The sequence below is a fragment of the Chamaea fasciata genome, unplaced genomic scaffold (assembly GCF_029207755.1).
Source record: "Chamaea fasciata isolate MVZ Bird 193981 ecotype frontalis unplaced genomic scaffold, bChaFas1.0.hap1 SCAF_6, whole genome shotgun sequence".
In the NCBI taxonomy this organism is placed as follows: Eukaryota; Metazoa; Chordata; class Aves; order Passeriformes; family Sylviidae; genus Chamaea; species Chamaea fasciata.
This window is the reverse complement of record NW_027094091.1, coordinates 49,565,660-49,589,768: the sequence shown is the minus strand read 5'-3', so window position 1 is coordinate 49,589,768 and position 24,109 is coordinate 49,565,660. Positions and strand designations below refer to the sequence as shown.

General features: G+C 39.7%; 1 protein-coding gene across 1 annotated transcript; it reads right to left on the bottom strand.

Annotated features, from left to right (window-relative positions):
- Positions 1 to 530: 530 nt before the first annotated feature.
- Positions 531 to 20,578, bottom strand: EIF4E (eukaryotic translation initiation factor 4E). Its single transcript, XM_066186335.1, has 7 exons — positions 20,476 to 20,578; positions 11,494 to 11,600; positions 9,772 to 9,867; positions 8,039 to 8,102; positions 6,048 to 6,161; positions 3,447 to 3,586; positions 531 to 1,586 (listed from the first exon to the last, which is right to left on the bottom strand). The coding sequence occupies exons 1-7, from the start codon at positions 20,491 to 20,493 to the stop codon at positions 1,472 to 1,474; spliced, it is 654 nt and encodes a 217-aa protein (XP_066042432.1). The 5' UTR covers positions 20,494 to 20,578; the 3' UTR covers positions 531 to 1,471.
- Between the last annotated feature and the right edge of the window lie 3,531 nt (positions 20,579 to 24,109).

The window sequence follows — 24,109 nt, the reverse complement described above, 5'->3', positions numbered from 1 at the left end:
ATCTCCTTCATCCTGTGAGCTTCCAAGTAAATTTACAGCTCTCCTGGAGTAACTTTCAAACAATGAAACAAAACTTCAATTAGTCAGACACAGTAATAGCAAGCCATCTAGATACTCATACTTTCATTTGTAGCCATGTCTCTGGTATGCTCTACTTGGACTTTATGTATTATATCCTTAGAGCAGAATCGCTCACTAAAGCACTTTTACTGTAGCTCCTACCTGAAACTAAACAGCTTTCTGTGTACCCTTGAAATTCTCGGTTGGACATAAAACAGAAGTCAAAAGAGAAACAACACAAACCATGATCAATTAGACCAAGCACTAAGAAAGAACAGTAGCCACATTGATATAATTCCACTTTGATTTAGGGTGCTATCTAATAGGTTTATTAAAAGTTTCAACAGACTATAGCTCCAGACTTCATCTCTCTTGGAAGACACTACAATAGAAGCCACAGTAGAGACTGCCTTGTCACAAGAGGTACAAATACTTGCTGTATAGCTGGAGAAATAAAAGGACAAATCTAGTTGTCTAAAAGACAATTCACTGTACACATTTTATTTACAGTTTTGTACACTGTCTTAGTATGAATGGGACCGCTTTTCTACTTGAGCCATTTTAACCAAAGCAAAATAACCTAAGTAATACAAAGTGTTAAAATACAGCGTAAGATACAAAAACAGACATACTATTTCTAGTAAGGAATGTAAATTATGGTGTTACATCAAAAAAAAAAAATCCACATTTATGTTCAGGAAATCACAAAAAATATGACTGATTTGACTGAAATGCATAAATCTGTAGCAAAGTTTTGATGTTACAAAAAAACCAAAAAATTACCAAAGAATGCACAAAATTAATGTTTATTCCACCTTTGTCATATTCCCAGATTCTTCACCAAATGTTACATGAGCAAAAACAACTGAAATCAAAATATCACTAATGTTACCAAATAGGGAAAACAAATAAATTAATCTAGCAGCCATCAGCATAGGTTACAGCAAAGATGATGCTGTATAAAAAAATGCTAGAAAACTGTATGCACCATACTTTTTTTCCAAACCAGCGAAATCTTACTGCATACAATGCAAGTGTAAAACAGAGTTATTTCCTGCAGGTACAGAAATGCAACTTCTTCTCTGAATACTGTGGATAAACAAATTATTTCTTTGCAATAGTAATGTTTCTACCAAGCTATTACAGAGTGGGCCAGAAACACACTTATGGATTTGGGGGGGTGAAGTGTACTAAAATTCCGATTGGTAACGGTTACTTCGGCCAAAATAGAAAAACTGAACATAGAAGTACAAGACAAAGGCGAATGAGACTTCTCACAAATCTTAGCAACATTTAGATGGAAATCAAATTTAAATGTAGTCCACTCTGCTTTTGAAGAGGCTTTGGTTCAGCTCCCAATCTCGATTGCTTGACGCAGTCTCCTATGAAAGAATACTCAGAAGGTGTCGTCTTAAACAACAAACCTATTTTTAGTGGTGGAGCCGCTCTTAGTAGCTGTGTCTGCATGGGACTGATAACCAATCACTATCTTTGGAGGAAGTCCTAATCTTTCCTTGTATACTCTCCTGGAGAGGAAAAAAAAAATAAAACAACAGTTTAAGCAAAGTCCTTAGGAAGGAATTAGGATCAGGACACCTGCTTTTAAGATCTGTGGACACTGTAAGAAAAAAAAGCTGCCTATTTAGAAACAATTTCTCAGATATGAATAAAGAACTTGAAATACAATTTTTCTAGTGTACTGTATCTAAACCCCACTTACAGTTCTGTGAAATTACTTATCAAATATAATAGGATAAGCTCTTGCAAAAAATAATTACCAGGCCTAAATAAATGCAAAATGCGGGGACTCTACACTGTATTCACGTGAGTATCATTAATACCAGAAAGCTGTATTTCCAAACACAAAAAGAAAACTATGAAGTACTCATGGTTCACGATTCCAGAACTGAGATAAAGTCACCTGAACCAAAGAAAACAGCAATTCCCCAGAACAGACACTTTTAATCACCCCACACATTGTGGCTCCAGAGAGTTGCTGTCTTTCCTTTAACTACTGATAGAAAGCAGACCTCCACAGACCTGGTGACAGGCACCTTACCCAACAGAAGCTTCAAGAAAAACCAGCTTGGATCGCACGTTTAAAGAAAAAGAAGCAGCAGTACCTGCCTTAGACACAAACACACACAGTGTTCCTTAGCACAGAGTAAGATGCAACTCACTAATGGCCACTCCTGCTGGGAGTTAGCATAATATAGGAGCCAGCAGGCAACATAACTTACCTTGGTCCTTGCATCAGTTTGCAAAAATCTTAACTTCTTCACAGTTCTCTAAAGGAGTTAACTCCTTAGTTAATGGTTAATACCATTCTAAAATGCTGTCTGATGCCTACTAGGTTTATTGCAACGTTCTGGTAGCAGAAGATGAACTCCATAGCTTTGCTTGGTTATTATTAAACACTTACCATTAAAACCTGAAAACATGACTGTGTAATAAGATTGCTAGTAGAAGGCAGACACAGATTCTTAAAGGCCCAAAAGGGGCATGTGTCAAAAGAGCCATCCTAGTGAAACAAGTAAGCTGCTATGCCTGACAATTCAAGTTTGGCTTAGGACAGATGCACTACGCCAGGAAGATAAATATTTTCATTGGTTTGCATAAGGTAAATGGCCTACAATGACAAATTTAACAGCAAGTTATTCCAAAGCATCAGCATTATAGAATCCAATAAATACTTGTGTAATCACATAATTGTGTAAATAGTAACTGTGTAATTAATAATACTTGCTACACACTAGAGCAGAACACGCATTTTCCATAGCACAGACTCAATCTGAGAGAACTACTATTGCTTAAAGACTATAGCATGCTATTACACAGGTCAAATAACCCATGAATCTCAGCACTGCTTTATCTGTACTTAAACAGAGGCAAAATGTAGGAAAACACCTGCAAAGTTTCACAGCACATCACTGCACAACTTTTTTTGGTTTTTTTTCCAAATTTAAGTATATCCTTCTGTGCTTAAGATCTGCAGGACCTTTCCTTTCCTATCTTATTTGCAAGTACCACTTTTCTTGAAAAAAATCTTATCAATGCTCTGCTCTTACTGACTACCCACCTTTTACATACTGGCAGGCTGGAACAGATTGCACATTACCTACAGTTGTTAATTACAATGCCTCCTTGTGAAATGAGCATTTTTGCCAAGATTTGTGTATGGGCATGCATTAGTAACTACTCTGTACTACTGCACTACCTTCACTGTGGTTTAGAAATGAAGAATTGAACAATCTGGCACAGTTACTTAAGCTTGGGATACAGCTCTGCACAGGCTCCACTTGCCTGGAATGCCTCCATATCCAGCCAACTGGCTTTACATGCACGGTTACACTTCACGCAGCCCAGGCACTGATCACATTACTTACCCTATATGCGTAACAGCATCCCTGTTTTCACATTCAGTTGTCCATATTGCTATTTTGTCACCCTTAGTTCTAACATTAACAACAGCACCACACACATCATCACTGTAGTCATCAAACGACTCTCCAATAAGGCACAGCAGCTGGGAAAGAGAAAGCAGTTCAGAGTCAGAATACTGTTCTGTAGGCAAGCATTCAAGTGTACACAAGGACTGGAACACATTTTACAGCCTACAGCCACTTGCCATACAACAATCATTTTCTATTTATTGCAGTGTCTTCTTGAAGTTCCAAATATTTCGAGTGAACATAGTCTAGTAGGGCATCTTCCTTCTATTCTGAATTTTCCATTCCTCCTCCTCTGCCACCTGCTGCAAGTTCTGACACAGCTGATCATTTCCACAGTGCTGCCTTCCACCCCATCCTCCAAATCCAAAACAAGAGAAGAATTAAAGCACTGTATTCTTCTTTCTACGGTACACTTAACACAGATAGGGCAATCTGAAATTTTAGGTGTTTCCATCCATTATCTAAGAATAACCTGGTATGGACTATTTGCACAACATCAGGTACATAAGGTTTAACTTCAATGCTGAAGTCTATCAATTCAGAGGTAAATCTGACCACAGCCAGATGGTAAGTGCTATCCAATGAAGTGTTACTTCCTATTGACACAGGAAGCTTCAGTGTTTCCATAAACTCTAAAGTGGGCATTAATGATCATGAACAGGGTTTAATACGATGCACCAATGCAGGTGCACAAGTAACACAAGGTTCTTCCTCCCAGGTTTCTAGCAGTGAAGCTTGGAATTGGCCAGGAACATCAGACTGAGCAGGGTCACAGCGCTGTGCAACATGCTAAGTGTTAGAGCGGTATTTAAAATCTTCAGCTTGCCATCGTAAAACAAGTAATCCTGATATTCAAAACTACTAGTTTCTTCTGCTTGGGACAGATTCACCTAGACTATGCTGAATCAAATATTTCTGCATGGCGAATCTGCAAATGGACACTTGTTTCCTCCTCTTCCACAGTACATTAAATTCTGTTATATCAGTTTTCTGGTATTACTTGTAACATTTGGAAATTCAATATGTTTGCAACTTTTCAAAGCAGGACTTCCAGTACCCATGTGACCCACAAGGGCTGGCTTACTCAAGGGAATACAAAAAGGACAAAGTGTGCTAATGAATAAATCAGGTATAACTAGACAAGCTTTCAATGTTACACTCAACTGCAGGCTACACATACTCACTGAGACACTGAAGCCATAAATGCTTAAGATCACACCACACACAACCATGCAAAATATCAAGTGTCTTAGTTTACATACAAGCAAAGATGACTACCATGTTCAATAAACACTACTCAGGTACATTTTTCATGAATGTTGCACAACAGGGAAAAAAGTCTTCTCCAGTGAAGTTTAGTTTACAGTTAAGATTATATTATAATAAAAAAATTGTTCTGAAGGGGAGTTATAATGGCTTTGATTTCTGTTGCAGAAAATTGGTTGCATATAATTACTGGAATTAGAAGTGACAGGGTTGTTTTAGGGCACATATCACAGTCACCTGGGTATTCAGGCTCTGTGCCATTGCTCACTGCTAAGCAAAAAGCAGAGCCCTCTAGCCTTCAGTTTACACAGTCTATGTACATGTTTCCAAGCCATACGCCATGGCTATTGGCAGTCAGGACTCACACACATCAGGCCAAGTACATGCAGCAGGATGTTAATTTGCTCACAGGCAGTCACACTGCCCAATATTATAATGCACTCTTCAAATCACAACTACAGTGACTATAAAGATCCTGAAAGTTCTGACATTTTGGACACCTCTGCTTTGATTCCAAAGGCCATTTCTCCCTTCCAAAGGGGTGCAATACTCCTTGCTTCTCACAAAAACAAGGGCAAAAATGAGAGATTTGCCAAGACCGCTGTGTATTGTCCTGTCTGCAATCCACATCACTAAATCCTAGATTGCACTAGACTAGTCTGGGCTATTCTGAGTCAGTTCCCAGACAATATATTTCTGTGTAATACATCTATTGCAATCCACACTAGAAACATATTTACCATTCAAATCTATTCCAAAGAGATAAGAGCAATGGAAAAAAAGGTACTTTTATGATGTGTATATAGAGGATGCATGTGCTATTATTGCCTATGCCAGCATTAAGATAAATACAGAAAGAAAAAAATAAATCTGAAAGTCCCATGTTCAAAGTGAAAACCTGAAAACTATTCACTTTTTTAAAAAGTATTTGTAAAACAAATTGTTTTATCAATTGAATCAGCAAGTTGCACTCACAACAATGTATTACTTTCAGAGTAGTTCAACAGTAATGTTCTGTACAATACATGGGAAAAGCTTAATCTGTCCTGCAGAACTCTCCCTGTTGCTGCCTATTACAAGGAAATATTAGACAGAATACACCCATATGAAGGATCACTATTGAAAAAACATGCTTCAAATACAGCCTGACAATAAAACCCTACACGACACTGCTGCCAAGAAGTTAGAATAGTGTAGCACACAAATATCAAATCAGTTAAATATATTTTGACACAAACATAGGACTCCTCAGCTGCCACTGGTGCTTACTGTCTCTAGCCAGAAGCGATCAAGGTCACTTCGTCTCTGCTGCTTGTTTAGTGTGATTAGCCATCGGCCTCCTCGCTTGTTTTTTTCATCTTCCCACATGGGTTCAATTCCATCCTGCAAAGAAAGGCCACAAGTTAAATCAGACTCCATCTCTGTTTTTCCTAAAGAGCCACCAAAAGGCCAGTGATAACTGCAACAGTAAGTTAAGAAAGAAGTGTACAGTTTAAGATACACACCAGAACGTCCAGAAATACTGTCTCACACCAGTATTGAACTTCGAAAACAACAAGTACACATTCTAATGAATTTTTAGTTCTACAAAAGCATCACTGTCTGGGCAAAAGTCTTAGCTACATATTGCATTAAAAAAATCCTGAGGCAACAGGCAAAGACAACCACTTGCTTTGCCCTGCATGAAACCAGAATGCAGCTGATAATTTTATCTGGAGTCCTTATTTTATGTCTTGCACTTAGTGCAAGATTTGCCAAGTGCTTCACTTATGCATACAGATTATTTCACTGAAACAGACACCTTCAGCAGTCTCTCTCAACTTCCTTCACACACAAGGTAAGAGGTTTTCATTGTTGGTGAGGGAAAAAAAAATAAAGTCAAGATACCCTTTCAGAGCAAGGTCTGATTCACATTCTACCAGTGGCCCTGCACTGAATTAAATGATTATGCATGTGCTCATACAGCAAAGCAGCCAGCTACTACTCTCATATCAACCAGCTATGCTCACTTCAGAAAAGCATTTAAAAAGTAAGCAATTGTCTAGACCAAGGCATTCTGTTAAGAACTGCACTACAGAACTCATGGCTGGAAACTAAGTATTCAACATGCAGGATGGAGTGGTGTCATCTCACTTTAAATATAACACCCTCATTGGCAGATGCAGAGCTTAAACTACTTCATCACATTTAAGAGGACTTCTTAAGAGGTCACAACTGAAGGACAGCAGTGAAAGATTGCCCAGAAGCCTGAAACAGTTGGCAATTCTATACCTGTTCCATGGAGTTATGTAATTATTACTGCTTGATGACAAGCAAACACAGAACAGATGCACATACTTAAAACACAAATTAAGGATTCATGTAAAAAATACAAGCATTATCCATAGATATCCTAATCTCTGAAGGGCCTACAGCTTCTCAAAATTCTAGTAAAGTTTCTCAGTCACCTAGAACACCCAAGCAGCATCACCTCTTCACCACAAACCCACATGCTGGATCTACAAGCAGCGCACAGCCTGTTGAGGAGCCTCAGCCTATGGCTACTTTTTATGAGCAAAGGAAGAACCAGGCACCAGCACTCCAGGGACTATTTAGGTGCTGGAATCCAGAAAGGAAGCTGCATGATAGAAGCACTACCAAGAGGTTAGGGTTTAACTTAGAGCCCCAATTCAGATCTCCACCCCAGCTGAGGCATGATTTCATGTATGCTTTCCCATCAGCATTTCCTACTCACTAGTCTGGACACTTCCTCAGCATGTTCTTATTGACCATGTTGGGTGCACTTTTCTATTTCATACTTGAGTAATACAGCATTTAACTGTAGCATAAAAATTAATAGGGATACTGTGCAACTGGATAGTAGTACCCATAAGGAATAGTGGACAACATTGCTGCCTCCCACAGACATTTTAACTCATTTCACATCAAGTGACAGAGCTGGAAAATCTTTCATATTGAAGAATGTACACTTAATTGTTTGCACAAACATTGCAAACACAGAACGAAGACTAATAGTCACAGATTAAAATCCACTGTCTGTGGTATGCGTTACAGCAAGTGCTGGCAGTTTCAGAAGTAGTGACAACCTGATTATCAGACAGCACATGTTTGTGACTTCCTCAAAAAAAAAATTAACACCTTTATGACATTTTCAACCATGTCCCTAGATGTCTTAAGTGAAACATTTGGACAGTGTCTTGCTTAGTCAGGAAACCATCCATCAACAGCCTCAACTAAAGAAAAAATATTACCAAGCCTACCTTAAAGAGCGAGTAGTCACAACCAGGCATTAAATTACTAGAGAGCTGGATATGGTTGTATAAACTATTGGAGGGAAAAAAGCAGGATTAGAAACTAAGCATGGTTTTAAGGTACAAAATTCTTAAAGAATTTAAGACATATGACCAAACAAACCCCCAAAATTAAGGAGCAATAAAGTTATTTCAGAAGTAACCCTATTTCTTAAGTATTTTTTAACAATCTAAAAGTATCATTAATAAGGTGTTCTATGCTTCAAGCAGAACGTAATAGGAACGCCACAATTGCTTTTAAACTCAATTTCCAGTGCTTCTTTAAAACCTAGTTCTAAGGTTTAGAATTAAAGTTCAAATTTATTAGGAACATAACTCACTGAGCTTTCATGGAAACAGGTTCTGTGTCCATGTGTAATCTATACATTTAAGGAATAAGAATAATAGTTTATATCTCTAGGGATGCTCACTGCTGAGAGTTTTTAGGAGGAATGTTCAACCTTGCTATTTGATACAGTACTCTAGGTATGAATGCTGTAAGCCTGATAATTCAAATTAAGGACTCAAAAGGAAAGAAAAGATGATAGACAACAAAATATATATTCAGAATTAAATTTACAACTGTGCAAATGAGAAAAACAATCAAATAGTGTCTCCTCCTTAAAGAAGGAGACAGATGCCTTTTTTCACCCCTGCACTGTTAGGGTCACTTCACAAAGAGGCCTGCACATATTACAGCAACATGTAGCCCCAGACCAACTAACATTGAGGCACAGCTCAGCATCAAAAAGAAAACTGATTACTGTGATGTTCTAACAATGAGAAATTACAAACAGGAATTTGTAACACCAGTTACAAGTTTAACAGTTTGCCTCTTAAGCTTACCTTGACACTGAAATTTTCTCCCCAGACACACCTATTTCCCACTCCAGCCACAAAGGAGGTGTAACTTAACTGCTGGTGGCTGATTTTATACCTTCACTGCAGGCATCTGGATTAAGCACTTCTTAATTACCAACACTATATTGGTTATAGAAGCTCAAAAACTTAACCTTAACCAACTTTAGTAGGGAGCTTCAAGCAGCTCAGCTGCCCATCAGATACCACATCACCCTCAGCTGAGTGAACCAGAGTTTGCAGTCACTCCCCACAGCAGGAATACAAAAGCTGCTAACAAGCCCAGAATCCCATTCCCCTGCCAGAACTGCACCAATAAAGTTACTGAAAAGGCTGAAGCATTTTTCCTCCCAGTGCAAATGGGTCACTGATGGGTTATTTCTTCTGTAACCTCTAATGAATTTTTACAAGGATGCCATTAATCTCCATGAATCTCAAGTACTACACTCCAGATTCAGGCACTCTTGAACATGTGACATGAGCCAGTGATCAACTTAATCAAGGAGGAAAACGTGGGGCCATTGAAGTGGCCATCAGTTGGCCACCAGAACTTACAGGTTCATGTTACCATGAGATAGCTACTGCACAAATTAAATGTTCTACATGTCTGTCGTGTACACACCTACATGGCTCTTATGTACACATAAGCAGTGCCGCAGTGTTTCAGCAAGACAACTAGCATTGAAAGGATGGACTTCATTCATATTTTCTTCAACAGACTTCAGTTTTGCAAATATTTCAGATTACACAAGAATTTGCAGTTAATGGAGTACTTTTTTGACTTGTACATCAGCTTTGTGAACAAATCCCAGAATTATTGTGCAGATTGAAAAATCTTTACTTACGCCCAAAAATCTTCAACAGTATCGAACTTTGAGATAAGACGAAGATTTGCTTGCCAAGTTTTGCTCTTGTCATTTTTAAAAAACCAGAGTGCCCATCTAAAGGAGAGCAAAATAAAAACATCTAGAAATTAAAGTATATTAAAAATGTAATTATTTCTATTGTTATGTTCAAACTAATTGCAAACCTTAATATATTACGAGCACAGAGGTCAGTTTTCATCAATAAGCTACCTGATCAATTCTTTACAGACCAACAATATTTATCCTTTTAATACAAGAATCCTGGCAAACTTTATCAATCCATTAGGTAAACATTTTAAATAGCTTTGGAATTCTTTTAAGACTCTAAACCTCAGATGTTTCTCCTTGCTGTCACTGCTAAACTGCTATCCCCTACCACAAACAACTGATTATGGTCTAAAACAACACCGACTATTCAGACTGGGCTCCCTGGCCAGTAATTTCCCTGTAAAGGTTACATAAGCAAATTATATCACTCCACAGCTATGTATGACATGAAAGCTTCCCAAGCACTCACATACTAGGAAAGCATAAAGTTGAATGGAAGCTGCATTAAACTTACTAATGGCAGCCACCTCAAATCCACACAAATTGTTTGTTTCAAGTTTTAAAATTAGCATATATAATAAAGACAAGACTAAATGAAAAAAATCATCTCTGCTGAGTACAAGTATCAAGATAAAATTGAACCTTTACACAAAGCAGCTCTTTCTGAATCTAAAAAGCATCATTGCAGCAATTTAAAATGCTGGAAGAGGATACCTAGTGAAGCATTTAAGCAAACAGTTGGGTTTTTTTCCACTCTGATAATTTCAGTAGTGTTGAAATACTCAGGTTAGCACTAGACTAGATTTATCTTCTCTCAGCAGAGAGCTTTAAGTCACGAGGTGTCAATCTATTGTTTTGAGTCCCTTCCTGACATTTCAAACCTAGTTTTAAAAGTTTATTCCTTTCCAGTAATAGCCTCACTACCACTAGTAAAGAAGTGTCAGCATCAATTTAATCAAGGTGTCCAGAGGAAAGAGGAGGACAGAAGCTGAAAGACAGCAAGGAAAATGGGATATGTGCAGCACAGCACCGCAGGGAAGCGTTTTTTCCCACACTTGCTCAGAACTTAGAAAAAGAGTAAGGTATCACTAGCTAAAAGCTACCTGCCAACAGTGAGTACTGAGCATTCCACAGTAACTCATCAGCTCACTTGGAGAAAATTATTTCCAAGCCGGTCCTTTTGAAGCTGTAGGAGGGCTTGAATTTTTCACTAACTTTGAAATATAATTATAACTACAAGTTTTTACCACTGGCACCTTAATTTATCAAAGTCCAAGGCAGAATGCAAGGTTTTCCAGTTCTAGTGGGCAGCAGCTTCACCTCAGTGTCAGCCTCTTAAAATACACCACACAAAAGCAACAAAACCTTTGCTTGCCTCTAGCTAAAAGCAAAGCTATGCTCTTTCTATGTACCTGGCTGCATTTTGAAAACTTGCAAAGATTTTCAGCTTCTGTAACTCCCTGAAGAAGACACTGAATATTAACATGTGGATCAGATTTTCCTTACTCTGCAACCCCACCGCAAAAATCTTCAAAAAACCCACCTGAAAACTCCCAAAATCCTGCTAGAGAATGTAAGGTCTACAAGAGCTGCAAAGCCACAGGCATTTTTCTATCCCTGGAAAAACGGCAATCAGTTTTCTGTGCCACTTACCTGTTTTGTAGTGGATGTTTAATATACTGTTCAGGGCTGGCAACCTCCTGACTAGGTGCTGGCTCGGTTTTCTCCTCTTCTGCCGGTTGGGGGTTGGGAGTGGTTTCCTGTTTGAAAAAAGAAGTTATTAATACATTCCTTCCCAATTTTTATTGAAGTAATTTAATTCCCTGAAGTTACCTCAGAAAGGGTGAAGCTAAGAGTTCCTATAATTTATCTTAATTAGGGGTCCAAATCACATAATGGAAGCACAATTTGCATCCCTTTATTCTTCAACATCTGAACAGGTCCTATGATAAACCCTTAACCGCAGGAATACGAATTTTGCTGTTCAGAAATTTGCTTCCCATTAAATTTGTTTCCAAAATGGTTTACTATACATACTTGTCTAATTTTGCAATAGTTTAGAATGCTATTTCAGAAATATACAGTCTATGTTACCTAGAATATGCGCATCTAAAATTCAGAGAGTAGTAATTTCAAAATGAATATTATTTTTATCAGCTTCTGACAGAGCATCGTTTGAAACAGGTGTACAGGCCCTGTTACTTAGAAAAAATTCTATTAATACAAGTAGAAGATACAACGAAAATTCTCAGATCTAAAATCAGCTATTGCAAGCAACTAGAAGCCGTGGCAGTGCATAGTTATCTTTGTATTTGCAACATCACCATGATCCAAATAGCAGAATTTAAACACGCATCAGTACTCAAATTTCCAACTGAAATAAATGTACTCACGGGTTTAGTATGTATTGGGTTCATTTCAAGAGTTATTTTTTCAACTTTCTAGATAGAGCTCTAGAAATGTTAAATATACTTTAACATAAAGTAGTGAATTATATTCTCCGTGCATGCAAACCTCCTCAGGCTTGTCATTCAGTTCGAGAAGTCCCTGTGTCAGGTCTGAAATTCTAATGCCTTTCCTTCAAGCCAGGGAATACAAAGCTTTATTGTGAGGCCAAGCGTCCCTGCCAGTTACCACCATCCCTCCCTACTCTGCAATCCATGCTAGAATATGACAAACATGGAAGGAGGACTGTATTTCCTTCTCAAGAGCTAACATCAAAATGCCTATACAGCTGACTCTGTGAAAGAAAAAGCACTTCAAGAATAAAAATAAAAGCTAACTACAGCAGACCCATAAACTCTAGACATTTCCAAACATGGCAATGTAAGAGTAGTATTTAAAATTTTATTTAAACTTTGTGGCTTTAACAGAAAAAAAAAATAGGAGTGAATCAGGTAATGTTAAGTAATTTAATTAATTGAACAGTTTACTCCAGGCTTCCATACATCACATCAAAGCTGTTGAAAAGGGGAATGGATTTGAAGTGATAACACTTTTCAATCTCCACAGACCCAGCTGGCAAACTCTTCTGGATAACACCTAAAGATCTCTCTTAACAGGGATTTTCTCTTCATTATCAATATATTTAGCATTAAGCATGATATTATGTTTTGTATCAGAGAAGTTACTCCCTTATTGTCGAAAATAACAATCAAGTGTGCTTTAGTTTAACAACACACCTAGAACACCTCATGACATTTCAGAGCACTCACATGCACCTCCACTCAGAGTAGAGAGATCTAAAAGGAGCACTTGGCCAGTGCTTTAATTTACACAGTACAACAGCACAATTCCCCTCCTCTTAATAAAACTAAATGCTTTCTGAGGATTCCCCAAAGGGATCATCACTAACAAACCCACAGAAGCACAGTGTTGAACAATCTGTCACTTCTCCTCCACTGTAATACTATAAAAAGCTAAGTAAACCTTAAAAAAAACTCAGTAAGTTCTTCAAATTCTGTCTAGAATAGTATTTCTAGTATTACCCTCACTTATTTTTGGTATCATTCATCTTTAATCACACAAAACCAGCCCACTGAACAACTCAAGGCAGCACACAAAAGCTGTAGAATTCATCAAAGCAGCACTTTAATACTACCTCCTTCATGTTATCTGTATTATATTACAAAGAAACAAGTAGAGACAACTAAAGCTTAAGTGTGGCTCCTTCAGGAGCTTCTAACTAGAAAATTCAGAAAAGTTACATGTGCAAATACAACAACCCTACAAGAAAAATTCTGCTGATGTCCTGGAATAGCACTAAGGTTTGTGATAAAGCTGCTTTCAGTCACAATATTCTGCAGTTGTGACAGCTAATATTCACAGCTGATTTACAAATGCTATTACACCAGGAATTTTAACATCAAACAGACTCACTCTGGCTGAATGCAGCTGCAGAGTATCTTCCAAAACCAATTTCAGTTGAGAATCTCATGTTTGCTCAGCAACTAGCTTTCAACATACAAAGAGCTAATCCCAAAGTGTCCCTGGTCACTCTTCCAGAATTATCACAACCACAAAAACTGGAAGAATCAATACAAAGCCACTGAGCACATGCACAGCTGAACTGTTTCGTAACTTCTAACAAAAGACAACATTAGAAAGGATTAAGGCAGCACATCCAGACAAAAAGAAAAATGCAATGAGCTTCAACACCTGTCTGGTACACTGATGATCATCCTTCACACAACTACAAGAAAGTCTGTTTTTTGACAAACAGAAGACATCTGACTCAGCACAAGCATTTTACTTAAGGCACCACAATATCAAGTCCCTTTAGATATTCTGAAATCTCCGTGGCATTCACGAAACTTGGACTAACCATTATTCAAGCTCCTGTCCAAAACAGAAAATGACAGCTCAGCTCCAAGGCCCAGCTAACCATGACCTTTACCCAGGACTGTGCCACTCCCCTCAAAAACAATGCCACCAGAACACTTCTGTTTTTTCAGCACCAGGTTGCCACATCAAGAATAGCTACAGGTCTACACACCAGGTGTAAAGTTAGAAGCAGAACTTATTAAAAAACATTATTCCTGGCTGGTCTCAGAGAGAAGCCTAAAGCAGCTTATTTTCACTTTCTTCTATTTCCCACAGCCATCAAGGAAAAAGAACCATTTTAATTTTTGGCTGTTTAATCATTATCAGCTCCTCTTTCCTTTCATCTTACTTTTATCTCACTATTCTGAGTACTAAAATGAAATGTTTGTATACCAAAGCACTTTTCACTATTAGTCAAATAGAAACTATGTAAGTTCATTAAATGGACTTTAAATACCAATTAAAGTCCTGGTATCCAAGAAACTCTACAAGAAATCACATAGAATACTATTCTATAAATACCACACGAATTAATGTTACTGTCTACATTTTAGCAATCCACAGATTGAAACCCTGCAACTGCAACACTATTAACCCAAGTCAGACTGACTCCACCAGTAGTTTCTGATGTAGTTTATTTAAAATCCTTCATAATACATTACCATTGCTCATAACTAATGTATTCTTCAACCTAAAATTGACGCTACACTAAGTTACCAGTGAGTTGCTGCTTTTAAACTATAACTAATAAAACAGGGTAGTATTACCAGATAAACTGGAAAGCTTCACATGGCCAATCCCACTTCTCATACACAAGGCAGCACATAATTAAGTGACATTTATTCACTACCCACAAAGGTTTTGATGTAGGAATCAGCTTGCAGGATTCCATGAAACATTTGCCTACTCAGCATTTAATGACTCTGTATATCTGCAATTACTTGGATTCTGACACTTGCAGATTTAATTGGGGTTATTTGCTCTTTCTCCACAGCAGATAATGACCAACATATCAAGGTTGCATGTCACCAGGACAGGAAACAAAGAGCATTTACAGTACAAACTGCTTCATCAGGTTTGTCTATTAGGGAGAACAAACAGCCTGACTAGGTTTTACCAAGGGTTTTCAGATGCTGCCCAGACTACATTCATGTCATTAGCTGTCCACAGAAGTTGTTTAGCAAGTCCAGTTGGAGTGTGACAATTATTGCCCAAAAGGACATACCCCAGCACTAGTATGGACTCTTGGCGAAGGCTAAGAGAATTCATTAGTGGAAGAGGCTTTCCAAGTCTTCCTGCATTAACCAAAATAAGTTACATCCCACAGTTTTCACCTTCTTGTTTAGGGTTTCCAAAAGAAGAAAAGTGCATGCCTCAGTTAACTGATGTCTTAGGAAAAACTATTTTAACTATCTGCTGGTCCTTATACTTCTTGCAAGTAACTGCTACTACACTACAGCCATGAAAATTCAAGAGCTATTTATTTAAAAACACTCTGGACAAAAAAAAAAAAAAAAAAAAAGCACACCCACAAGCAAGGATTATATCCTGTAAAAAAACAAGCCAAGTGATTTGACACACAATGAGGGATGAATGTACTGTGGTAAAAATATGTGGTACATCTAATAGCAACAGGAAGAGAGGTACTAACAGCCACCTGTTACCAATTTAAAAGTGTGAAGTAGATTTCTAGTCACCAGGACAAAGGAAGTATTTCTATGTGAGATATAGCAAGGCCCAACAGAGGGCAACTCTCCTAACTGCATACATCATTACTTAGAACACCACAGACTTCTAGAAAGGCAATCACTATTAGAACACAAACATGGAACCTGATTTTAACTGAGTGACAACCCCTCAAATCACAACAGAAGTGCAACACAAGTACAGGGGAACAGAATAAAAGACTAAGTAAAAAAGTCACACACTTCCTCTAAGGTCAAAGGTTTTCTAGGAAATATCACCTCAAAAATATTTAAAAGATACAAGGACTATTTATACCCCTCATGACTTCTGCAAAATGGGTAATTGACACTTGAAAATACCCATCAGATTTTCACCATTTACCTCACAAACTTCTAACTAGCATTAGCAAATAGCTTTCAAGGAATATTCAACTACCTCAGGTATCTTTGTGGGTTTTGTAGCTGCCTAAGCAAGTTGCCCTTGTGCTAACACCTCCTACCCCAGCCTGCATTTTGCTGCTGCCTTTGCTACTGGAATACAAAATCTACCCATGGGATGAGTTTCTACATCTAATATTCTGTCAGTTCTAAAGCACTCAGACAAGAAAACTTCCCCAAACTGCTGGGGAGAACAGTTCAGATGATTCAAAGAACAAAAAGCCTCTAGTCTCCCCAAACACTCCTACACAAAAGATCTCCGTGTTTTGTAAGTATACTGAGCCCCTGGTCCAACAAAGTATAGAATTTTATATCTACCGAAAATTTAAGACACGTTCAATCTTCAGAAAAGAATTTAATGTAGACTGTATGAATGGTCCAGAGAGGTCTTCAAGGAAAAAGTACTGGATGTACTACAGGTATGCCCAGTGAGTGCAAAGGATGTCAAACATGCAGCATATCTGAACAACAGCACAGAGCACGAGAGAAACAACTTCTATTAAAAAAACAAAACAGACTTTTAAACAGTTAAAGCTTTTCTGCCTTACATCCACTATACAGAACCAAGGACAACTGGCACTTTAGGGCCATTAACACCACTCATGACACAGCACACTTACATCTGTACATCACACAATTAAATCCTCCTAACGTCAATGTCCTACAGAGGAACAGGTTTTCAACTTCAAGAAACTAGGACTACCACAAGCTAATAAACAGCTTCTAAAAACAAGTTTAACCTTGACTATTGAGTATTTCAAAGGTGAAAGAATTTATCTGAGGAAAAGGCACATTACTATACATTTTTCTTTCACGATGTAGGCACTCTACCAATATCCCTTATTTAATTCTCCCCTCTACCTCCTCAACATTCAAACTAATTTTCACAAAGCTGCCAAAAGAGACATATTATCTCATCAAAAAGTTTCCCATGTACCTCCACAGATGCAGGTAGTACCAATAACTGAAACACAGCTTGATTTCATATGCTATTTTTATGCATTTCTTTGAAGTAAGTTTGGTATTTCATATGCTGTGTGAAACGTATAATTATTCAAAACTGATTTCAGAGAAGTGTTTCTCTCGAAAAATTTACAAGATGTGCAACACACTCCTCTTAGAGGAAGCTCCATACTCAGAAATGTTATTTACAATTCAAAAGCTTATGATAGATAGTCTCAATCATTAAACAGCAGGAAAGATACATCTATCCTGTATCATTTCAGAAAAATGCAATGAGCAAGCAACTGTGTCCACAATACTGCAGTTCAGTGCTACACTGACTTCAAACAGAGCAGGTCACTGACTTCTACAGCAGAAATACCCAGCAACAAGAATAAGTCTAAAGTAAAATTAAACTTACATGTTAACAGTAAATAATACAAAATAAATACCTTTCAGCCTTTGTTGAATTTTTGGAGCTATTATGAACTTCCCACAATTTTAAGGTCCTACACCACTATCTTTGTAACCCCTTGAGATAATAGTTTCATTTAAATAAAGATTTGATTCCCACCTGTGTACGATTACCTTCTCAAACAAGCACTTTTCAAATTACAGATAACTTTTTTTAGCATACAGCAGTGACAGTTATCTTGAAAAGAATTGCATTTATAAAAATAATTGCCATTATGCAAAAATATAGAGGAACCACAATGCCATTTCCAATTTGCACAATGAGGGACTAGATTTATATGCACCTAGAAGTTACAGGCTTTGTGCAGCTTTTAAGTCACATTTAGTAAGCTACTGCTTACTAAAGCATTACTACTGGTTTTGTTGTTGACTTTCTCGACTTCTGCATGGTGTTATCTGAGTATGTATGAGTACTCTAAGGCTGTATGAGTACTCTAACAGGTGACAGTTCTGCATATTTTCAAAAATTAATCTTGAGTATTTTTAAAAGAAAAACCTAGACACCACAGGAAAACCTGAGACTTTTCACCTGTCAGTGTTGCAAAGGCTTAAGTCTTCCCTACAGTAGAGAAGTAAATCCCTGTGCAATTGGGCTGTATTTATTTAGAATCATCTTGCTTTCTTTGACAACTATTATCAGACTCTCTACAGAGCTCTAAAGTCACGTTTCCGTATTTGTTATATCTGAAACATTTTTCAAGCCTCTTAAAACTTTCAGTGAATGCTACTTTTGAAACCATGACAGTATTAGAAACAACATGGACCTTCATAGAAACCTGTATTAAAAAAACCCAAAACCAACCCATACTCAGTTGTATTTTCATTTCCCAAATCACATTCTCCCACCAGGAAAGCATTACAGATGGCATCACTACAAACCCAGGTCCAGATTTTGCAGGTGAGCAACAGAAAGGCCTCCCTATGATCAAGAGGTAATCCCTATCCACACGTGCAATTAAATTGTTCAGCTGCAAAGCACGAAGTATTTCTGCAACACCGTGCACCTCTGACCTCAGCCACTGTACAAGTCTAACTTTAGGCTTAGGTAGGAGAAGGAGCCACCTAGGAGGACAATAAACAAAGACTTTGTTATTTACTTCAATTTGAAAATGAGCAGGCACAGGTGGTAGCTGACCCCTGAATGCAAACATACTGCAGCTACAGCACAACATTCAGCAACTGCATTCATTACTTAAACTGTTGGGAGTGCTGCCCCATCTTCTGCTTTCAGGGGCTCAGCACAACTGCTCACGGTGAGCTGGATCTCAGAAATCAACCTTGCTGGGACACAGCAAAATCAACTGTTCACCTTCTGCTACATTAGGCCCAGATCTACCTCAGTGTGCAGATGGAGTTAATGGAGAAAATGGTGCAAAGACAGTTTTTCAGCCAGCAGCACAGTGAAGAAAGCCACAAGGGCCAGGCCTTTAGAGTAATTTCAATTTCTAACGGCCGTATTATAAATTATTTACCACAATTCTAAGCTCCACACTGAGAGGAAGCCCTCATCTTCAGACACGCAGGCAACAACTCAAAGGTTAACTTTAGGACGTGAAAACAAGTGTTTAACACCGGCTGAAGAACACGGGAAGGGTGCTGCTGCTGGTCTGTCTTGCACTCTTAACTGACACTCTGCCTGGACAGAACTGCTGCCACCCAATTTATAAATGCTGACCCCCTTCAATCTGTTCCTCAGAGGTAAAAGTATGGGGTTTGGCTCATGGAAGAAAACCATTAAGAGAAAAATCAGTGTCTCTTACACAAAAGGGCAAAATTAGCCTTATTTAAACCCCCTAAGTTTCAAACTTTTTTCACTTTGTCTAAATGTTACAAGGTCTCCCCAAACAGCACACTGGCTATTTATTCACAGCTGGTAAGCACAGCAGCAAGAGACCAGCGCTCCTTAACGGGGTTTTCTTGAAACTCTAACAGAGTCTTCTCCTGCCCTCTCCTCATGATACACAATCATGTGGGATTAGAATAACAACTGTACTTGGATCACTTCCAGCTGCTCCAGCTCATTATGGAAGTGCAGGCTGGGGCTACGTTTATAAGACCTAGCCTAATACCAAGAACGTAATTTATCACCTGGAACAACAACAACAAAAAAGTATTGAATTAACATAAAAGGTCTGGAAAAAAAAAAAACCAAAAAAACAAACAAAAACACAACAAAAACACCCAAAAAAACCCCAGAAATCCTCGAATAAAAAATGACACAATTTCGTCTGCCTAGCCTCACCAGCCGCGCTGTGGCCGCGGCTGCCCCAGCAGCACATCTGTGACTTACGGACCCCAGGCTCCCTCACGGCGGGGCCCTGCCCGGGGCCCGTCCCCGCCGCCGGAGGAGCCGCCCCTGGCTGCCGGCCGGCCGCGGCGGCGGGAACCAACATGGCCACCCCCACCGCGCCACATGCGCCGGGCGGCCGCCGGGGCCGCGGGCGGGGCGCCACACAATGGGCGCCGCCGGACGGCCGATCCCGCTCCCGCCGGGCGCTACGGCAGCCGCGCCCGCGCCCGCCGTACCCGGGCGGCGGAGCCGGCACGGCCACGGCGTCCGCGGCCCCTTCCCCCGCCGCGGCCCCTGCCAGCGTGCGCTCCTCGCCGGCCTCCCCGGCCGGCCGCCTCCTGCCTGCATGCCCGCCCGGGCGCCCGCCGCGCCTTTGCCCGTCGCGGTTGGCGGAACGGCGCCTCGACGAGGAGGAAGAGGATAAGGATGCGGCAAGAGGAAGGCTAGGGAAAGGCGGGCAGGAGAAGCGAACGCGGCACTCACCGGCTCCACCGCCGCCATCTTAGAGCGCTCGGATCGCGGACGCACCGCGGGGCGGGGCGGGGGCGGGTAAAGGCCCCGGGCCGCACGTGATTGGCCACCCGGTGGTCACGTGCGGCCGGAGGCCGTTTGGGGCGCGATGCCAGCCGGGAGATGTAGTCGTCACGCGCGGGGGCCGCCGGGAACCCCTCCTACTGTCGCCCGGGCCGGAAAGGGCGGGCGGGAGGGGAAGCGCCCTCTCGCGGCCGCTGCGGGAGCGGCATCACCCGCCCGCCCGCGCTGAGCACATAGAGCGGCCCCGCAGCCCGCTGTGCCCCGAGCACTGCATTCCGTGGCCCCCTGTCCCCCGAACACTGCGCTCCGTGGCCCCCTGTCCCCCGAACACTGCGCTCCGTGGCCCCCTGTCCCCCGAACACTGCGCTCCGTGGCCCCCTGTCCCCCGAACACTGCATTCTGTGACCCCCATGCCCCCGAACACTGCGCTCCGTGGCATGTGTAGTCCCTTGGTCCTGTCCGCGGAACAGAATCAGAGAATCATTTAGGTTGGAAAAGATCTTTAAGAACTACCCCGTCCAACTGTTAACCCAGCACTTCCAAGCCCAGCTCTCAACCATGCCCATACGCGTCACTCCAAACATTTTTCTGAACGCTGTCAGGAATAGTGATTCTACCACTCCCCTGGACAGCCTGCTAAACCAGGTAGACCCAGCCATGGGATTCACTTTAGTGCTATGATTTGATTAGTACTTAACAGAGGGTTGGATAAAGAAAAACACAATAAAAATATATTTAACTTCCTAACCTTTTGTAATACTGCTTGATGAAACAAATACCATAACAGTTTTCAAAGTAAAAGAACTGGGGCATATCTTTAGCCCAGTGACAAAACAGAAATTGAAAAAGAAAGTATTTCTTCCTAAACTGTATAATTCTAAATCACATTATGATGGTGAAACAATAACATAATCGATGAAATTTGTTCATTCCACTAGTACATCAACACATGAAGAACTTTTTTTTTTTTTTTTTTTTTTTTTTTTAAATCTGGTGACATACTGTTCATTTTACCTATTTCATAACATTTGGTTTCTGGTAATTCTTTATAGATGGTTTGACGCAAAATCGTAACTAATAGATCTTCCTATTTATTTGCCTAATATGCTGCCATATGGATCTTATATTCCATTTTAATTGTTTGGCAGCCATGCACATTCTTTGACTGTCTGTTTTAATCCTGCCTTTAAGTCTTTTAACATGAAGATAATCCATCCAGAATAATCTTCCTCCTTGATCATTTTATCTTCATTTCCTTCTCTGTTTAACTTTGTATTTTTATTCTCAATGAGTCAAGTGTACAGACCTACATTTTACAGCCTTGGACGTCATTTTACTGAGAAGAACTGTAAGTGAGTGCTAACCACCAAATTGTATGGAATATCATTTGGCATTTGGCTATTTCATTTCTCTTATGCAAGGTAGGGAGAACAGCATGCTATAAAACAGCTATGCTTATTAACAATGTTTAATTAGCTAGATGAAAATAGCACAGCTGAATTCAGAACATGGCCTACCTGATTGCCACACAAATGGGAAGTAAGCACGTGTTGTGGTTTGGGATATGTTTTTCTTTGATTTGTTGAGTTTTAGAGGCAAAAAGCCTCTAAAGATGATATCAGAAGTTATCCAGCAACTTACATAGCAATGAGAAGATTATGAGCTACTGTAATCTTTTCAAGTCCCTAATACACATAATAGACAAGATGCTCAAAAGTGATGTGGCTGCCTTGCAGGTGATGTAATCTTCAAACTAAAAGGAAATTTAAGATAGAAGGCAAAGAGGTACCATAGATACAGCCAGGAAATCCCATCGTTTGATGGTATAGTGGAGAAAAGGGGCTGAAGTAAAGAAATGCTGAGTATCTTGTCTTCAGTAATCCTTCAGGGATTTATCAGTTTCTGGTGTGAATTGAGGTGGTTGCTGGGAACATCTTCATTCTGCAGACTGGCATCCAAGTCAGAGGTGTGTAATGTGCTCTAATTGATCTTCTCGCCTGTATCTCACTGATTCGAGTGAAATAACTCTTTTAGAATCACCATGTTGTAAAAAAAAAAAAGTGATGAAAAATCTGATTAAAAATGTGATTGAAAATCTGATCATTTTAGTTTGATTTTGAAACCTGAAAAAAAAAAATAATTGTCACACAGTATTGTCCATGGTATCTAAAGTGGAAATAAAACACTGATTGTATTTTACTACTAATAAGTCAATTTTTATGGCCCTCTGATGACACAAACTAAGTGAAATCTCATTGGAGATTAGTAACTTTCCTGTTAAATTCATTGGGCCAGAGCTTCACTCCATGACTTCTACTGTGTTTCCATAGCAAAGAGTAAATTTTTTCTCATCTCCAAACATATTCATGGATTCTTTAAAATATTTCCAGCAGTGGAATTTCTCTCTTTAAAGCTTGCAACTTACTGGTTAAATAGGAATGCTTTTTATGAAAACACCTTTTTTTTTTTTTCAGAGATGCAGCTTGTTTCCCTTTGATCTTGTCCCATGATAAAACAACCAGTTTCATATGCATGCATTGGAAAATGCCAAAATTCTTGGATACCAGAAGAGTGTTTTTGAATGCAGAGAGAACCACTCTTACATCATAGTGCAAATTTGATGCCCTATATTATCACAGATTCTGCAAGAGGCAGTGCAACTTGAACAATCAAAACAAAACAAAACAATGTGCAGGATCTTCCTTTTTAGCACAGCTAAAGCTTGCTTGGAATTAGCTTTGAGTAAGGCTGCTCCAGCCTGGATCGTGACTGGAATGGGCCTTTCAGGAGTTTAGTTTGCTTCTGCACCAATGGAGGGGAAAAGAGTGATGCAGGGGCTTAAAATATATTGCAGCCTCTTTTGACTTAGAGAATTGGACAGAACCTGAAATCCCACATAATTTTTCCTTAAAGAGGAAAATTGGAGACAGGTATTTCTTCAATGCAACTCTGTTCATTTACAAAAGATGTTTACAATGATTTTTCCCCCCCTATGCTCTTAGTAAGACTATTTTGCTTTGAGCACAGGCTTGTCTTTTTCCTCTGGGCAATGTTTTCTATAGGGCTGTTTTCCATTCACTTTTTAAGATCATGCTTTTGTGGCCATCTCTGAGGTGTTTGTGATGGGTTTGCGATTTCTCTTTTTTGCATGCACATACAGACAAACACAACCTACATAACTGTTGCATTTGGTATGAGAAACTCAGTAAGTGACTGTACCATCTGGCCTAGCCACAACAGTGCGCATTTGCATGTGGTCTGGCTCCTGGGTGGCATTTTTGCCTTGTTTCGGCCATCGCTAGACAAAAGAGGCATTTAATTGCGTCTCCAATGAGCCTGAACAGGAGACAGCTACCAAGAGCTTCACTGGGAAAGGGGGACTGCCCAGCCCCCAGTACTGCAAAGTGAGGAGGGGGGACCCAAGGTGCTCTCTTAATTAAGTAATGTCAAATTCAGTGGCCATTTTCTGCCTAAGCAGCTGCTGTCTCTGCTGCCAGCTGCCCTCGCTTTTCTGCAGCTGCTCTCTGACCCATGAGACACAGCTGACCTCCCCTTTTGCCCTCTCTGCTGCCCTCACGTACTC

Bases quoted from the DNA above. Each gene is read 5' to 3' on its own strand.
- EIF4E (XM_066186335.1), bottom strand. The intron at 9,868-11,493 runs GTAAGTGGCACA...GCTCTCCTTTAG, and splicing joins AAACATCCACTACAAAACAG to ATGGGCACTCTGGTTTTTTA. The intron at 8,103-9,771 runs GTAAGTAAAGAT...TCCCTCCAATAG, and splicing joins ACTGTTGAAGATTTTTGGGC to TTTATACAACCATATCCAGC.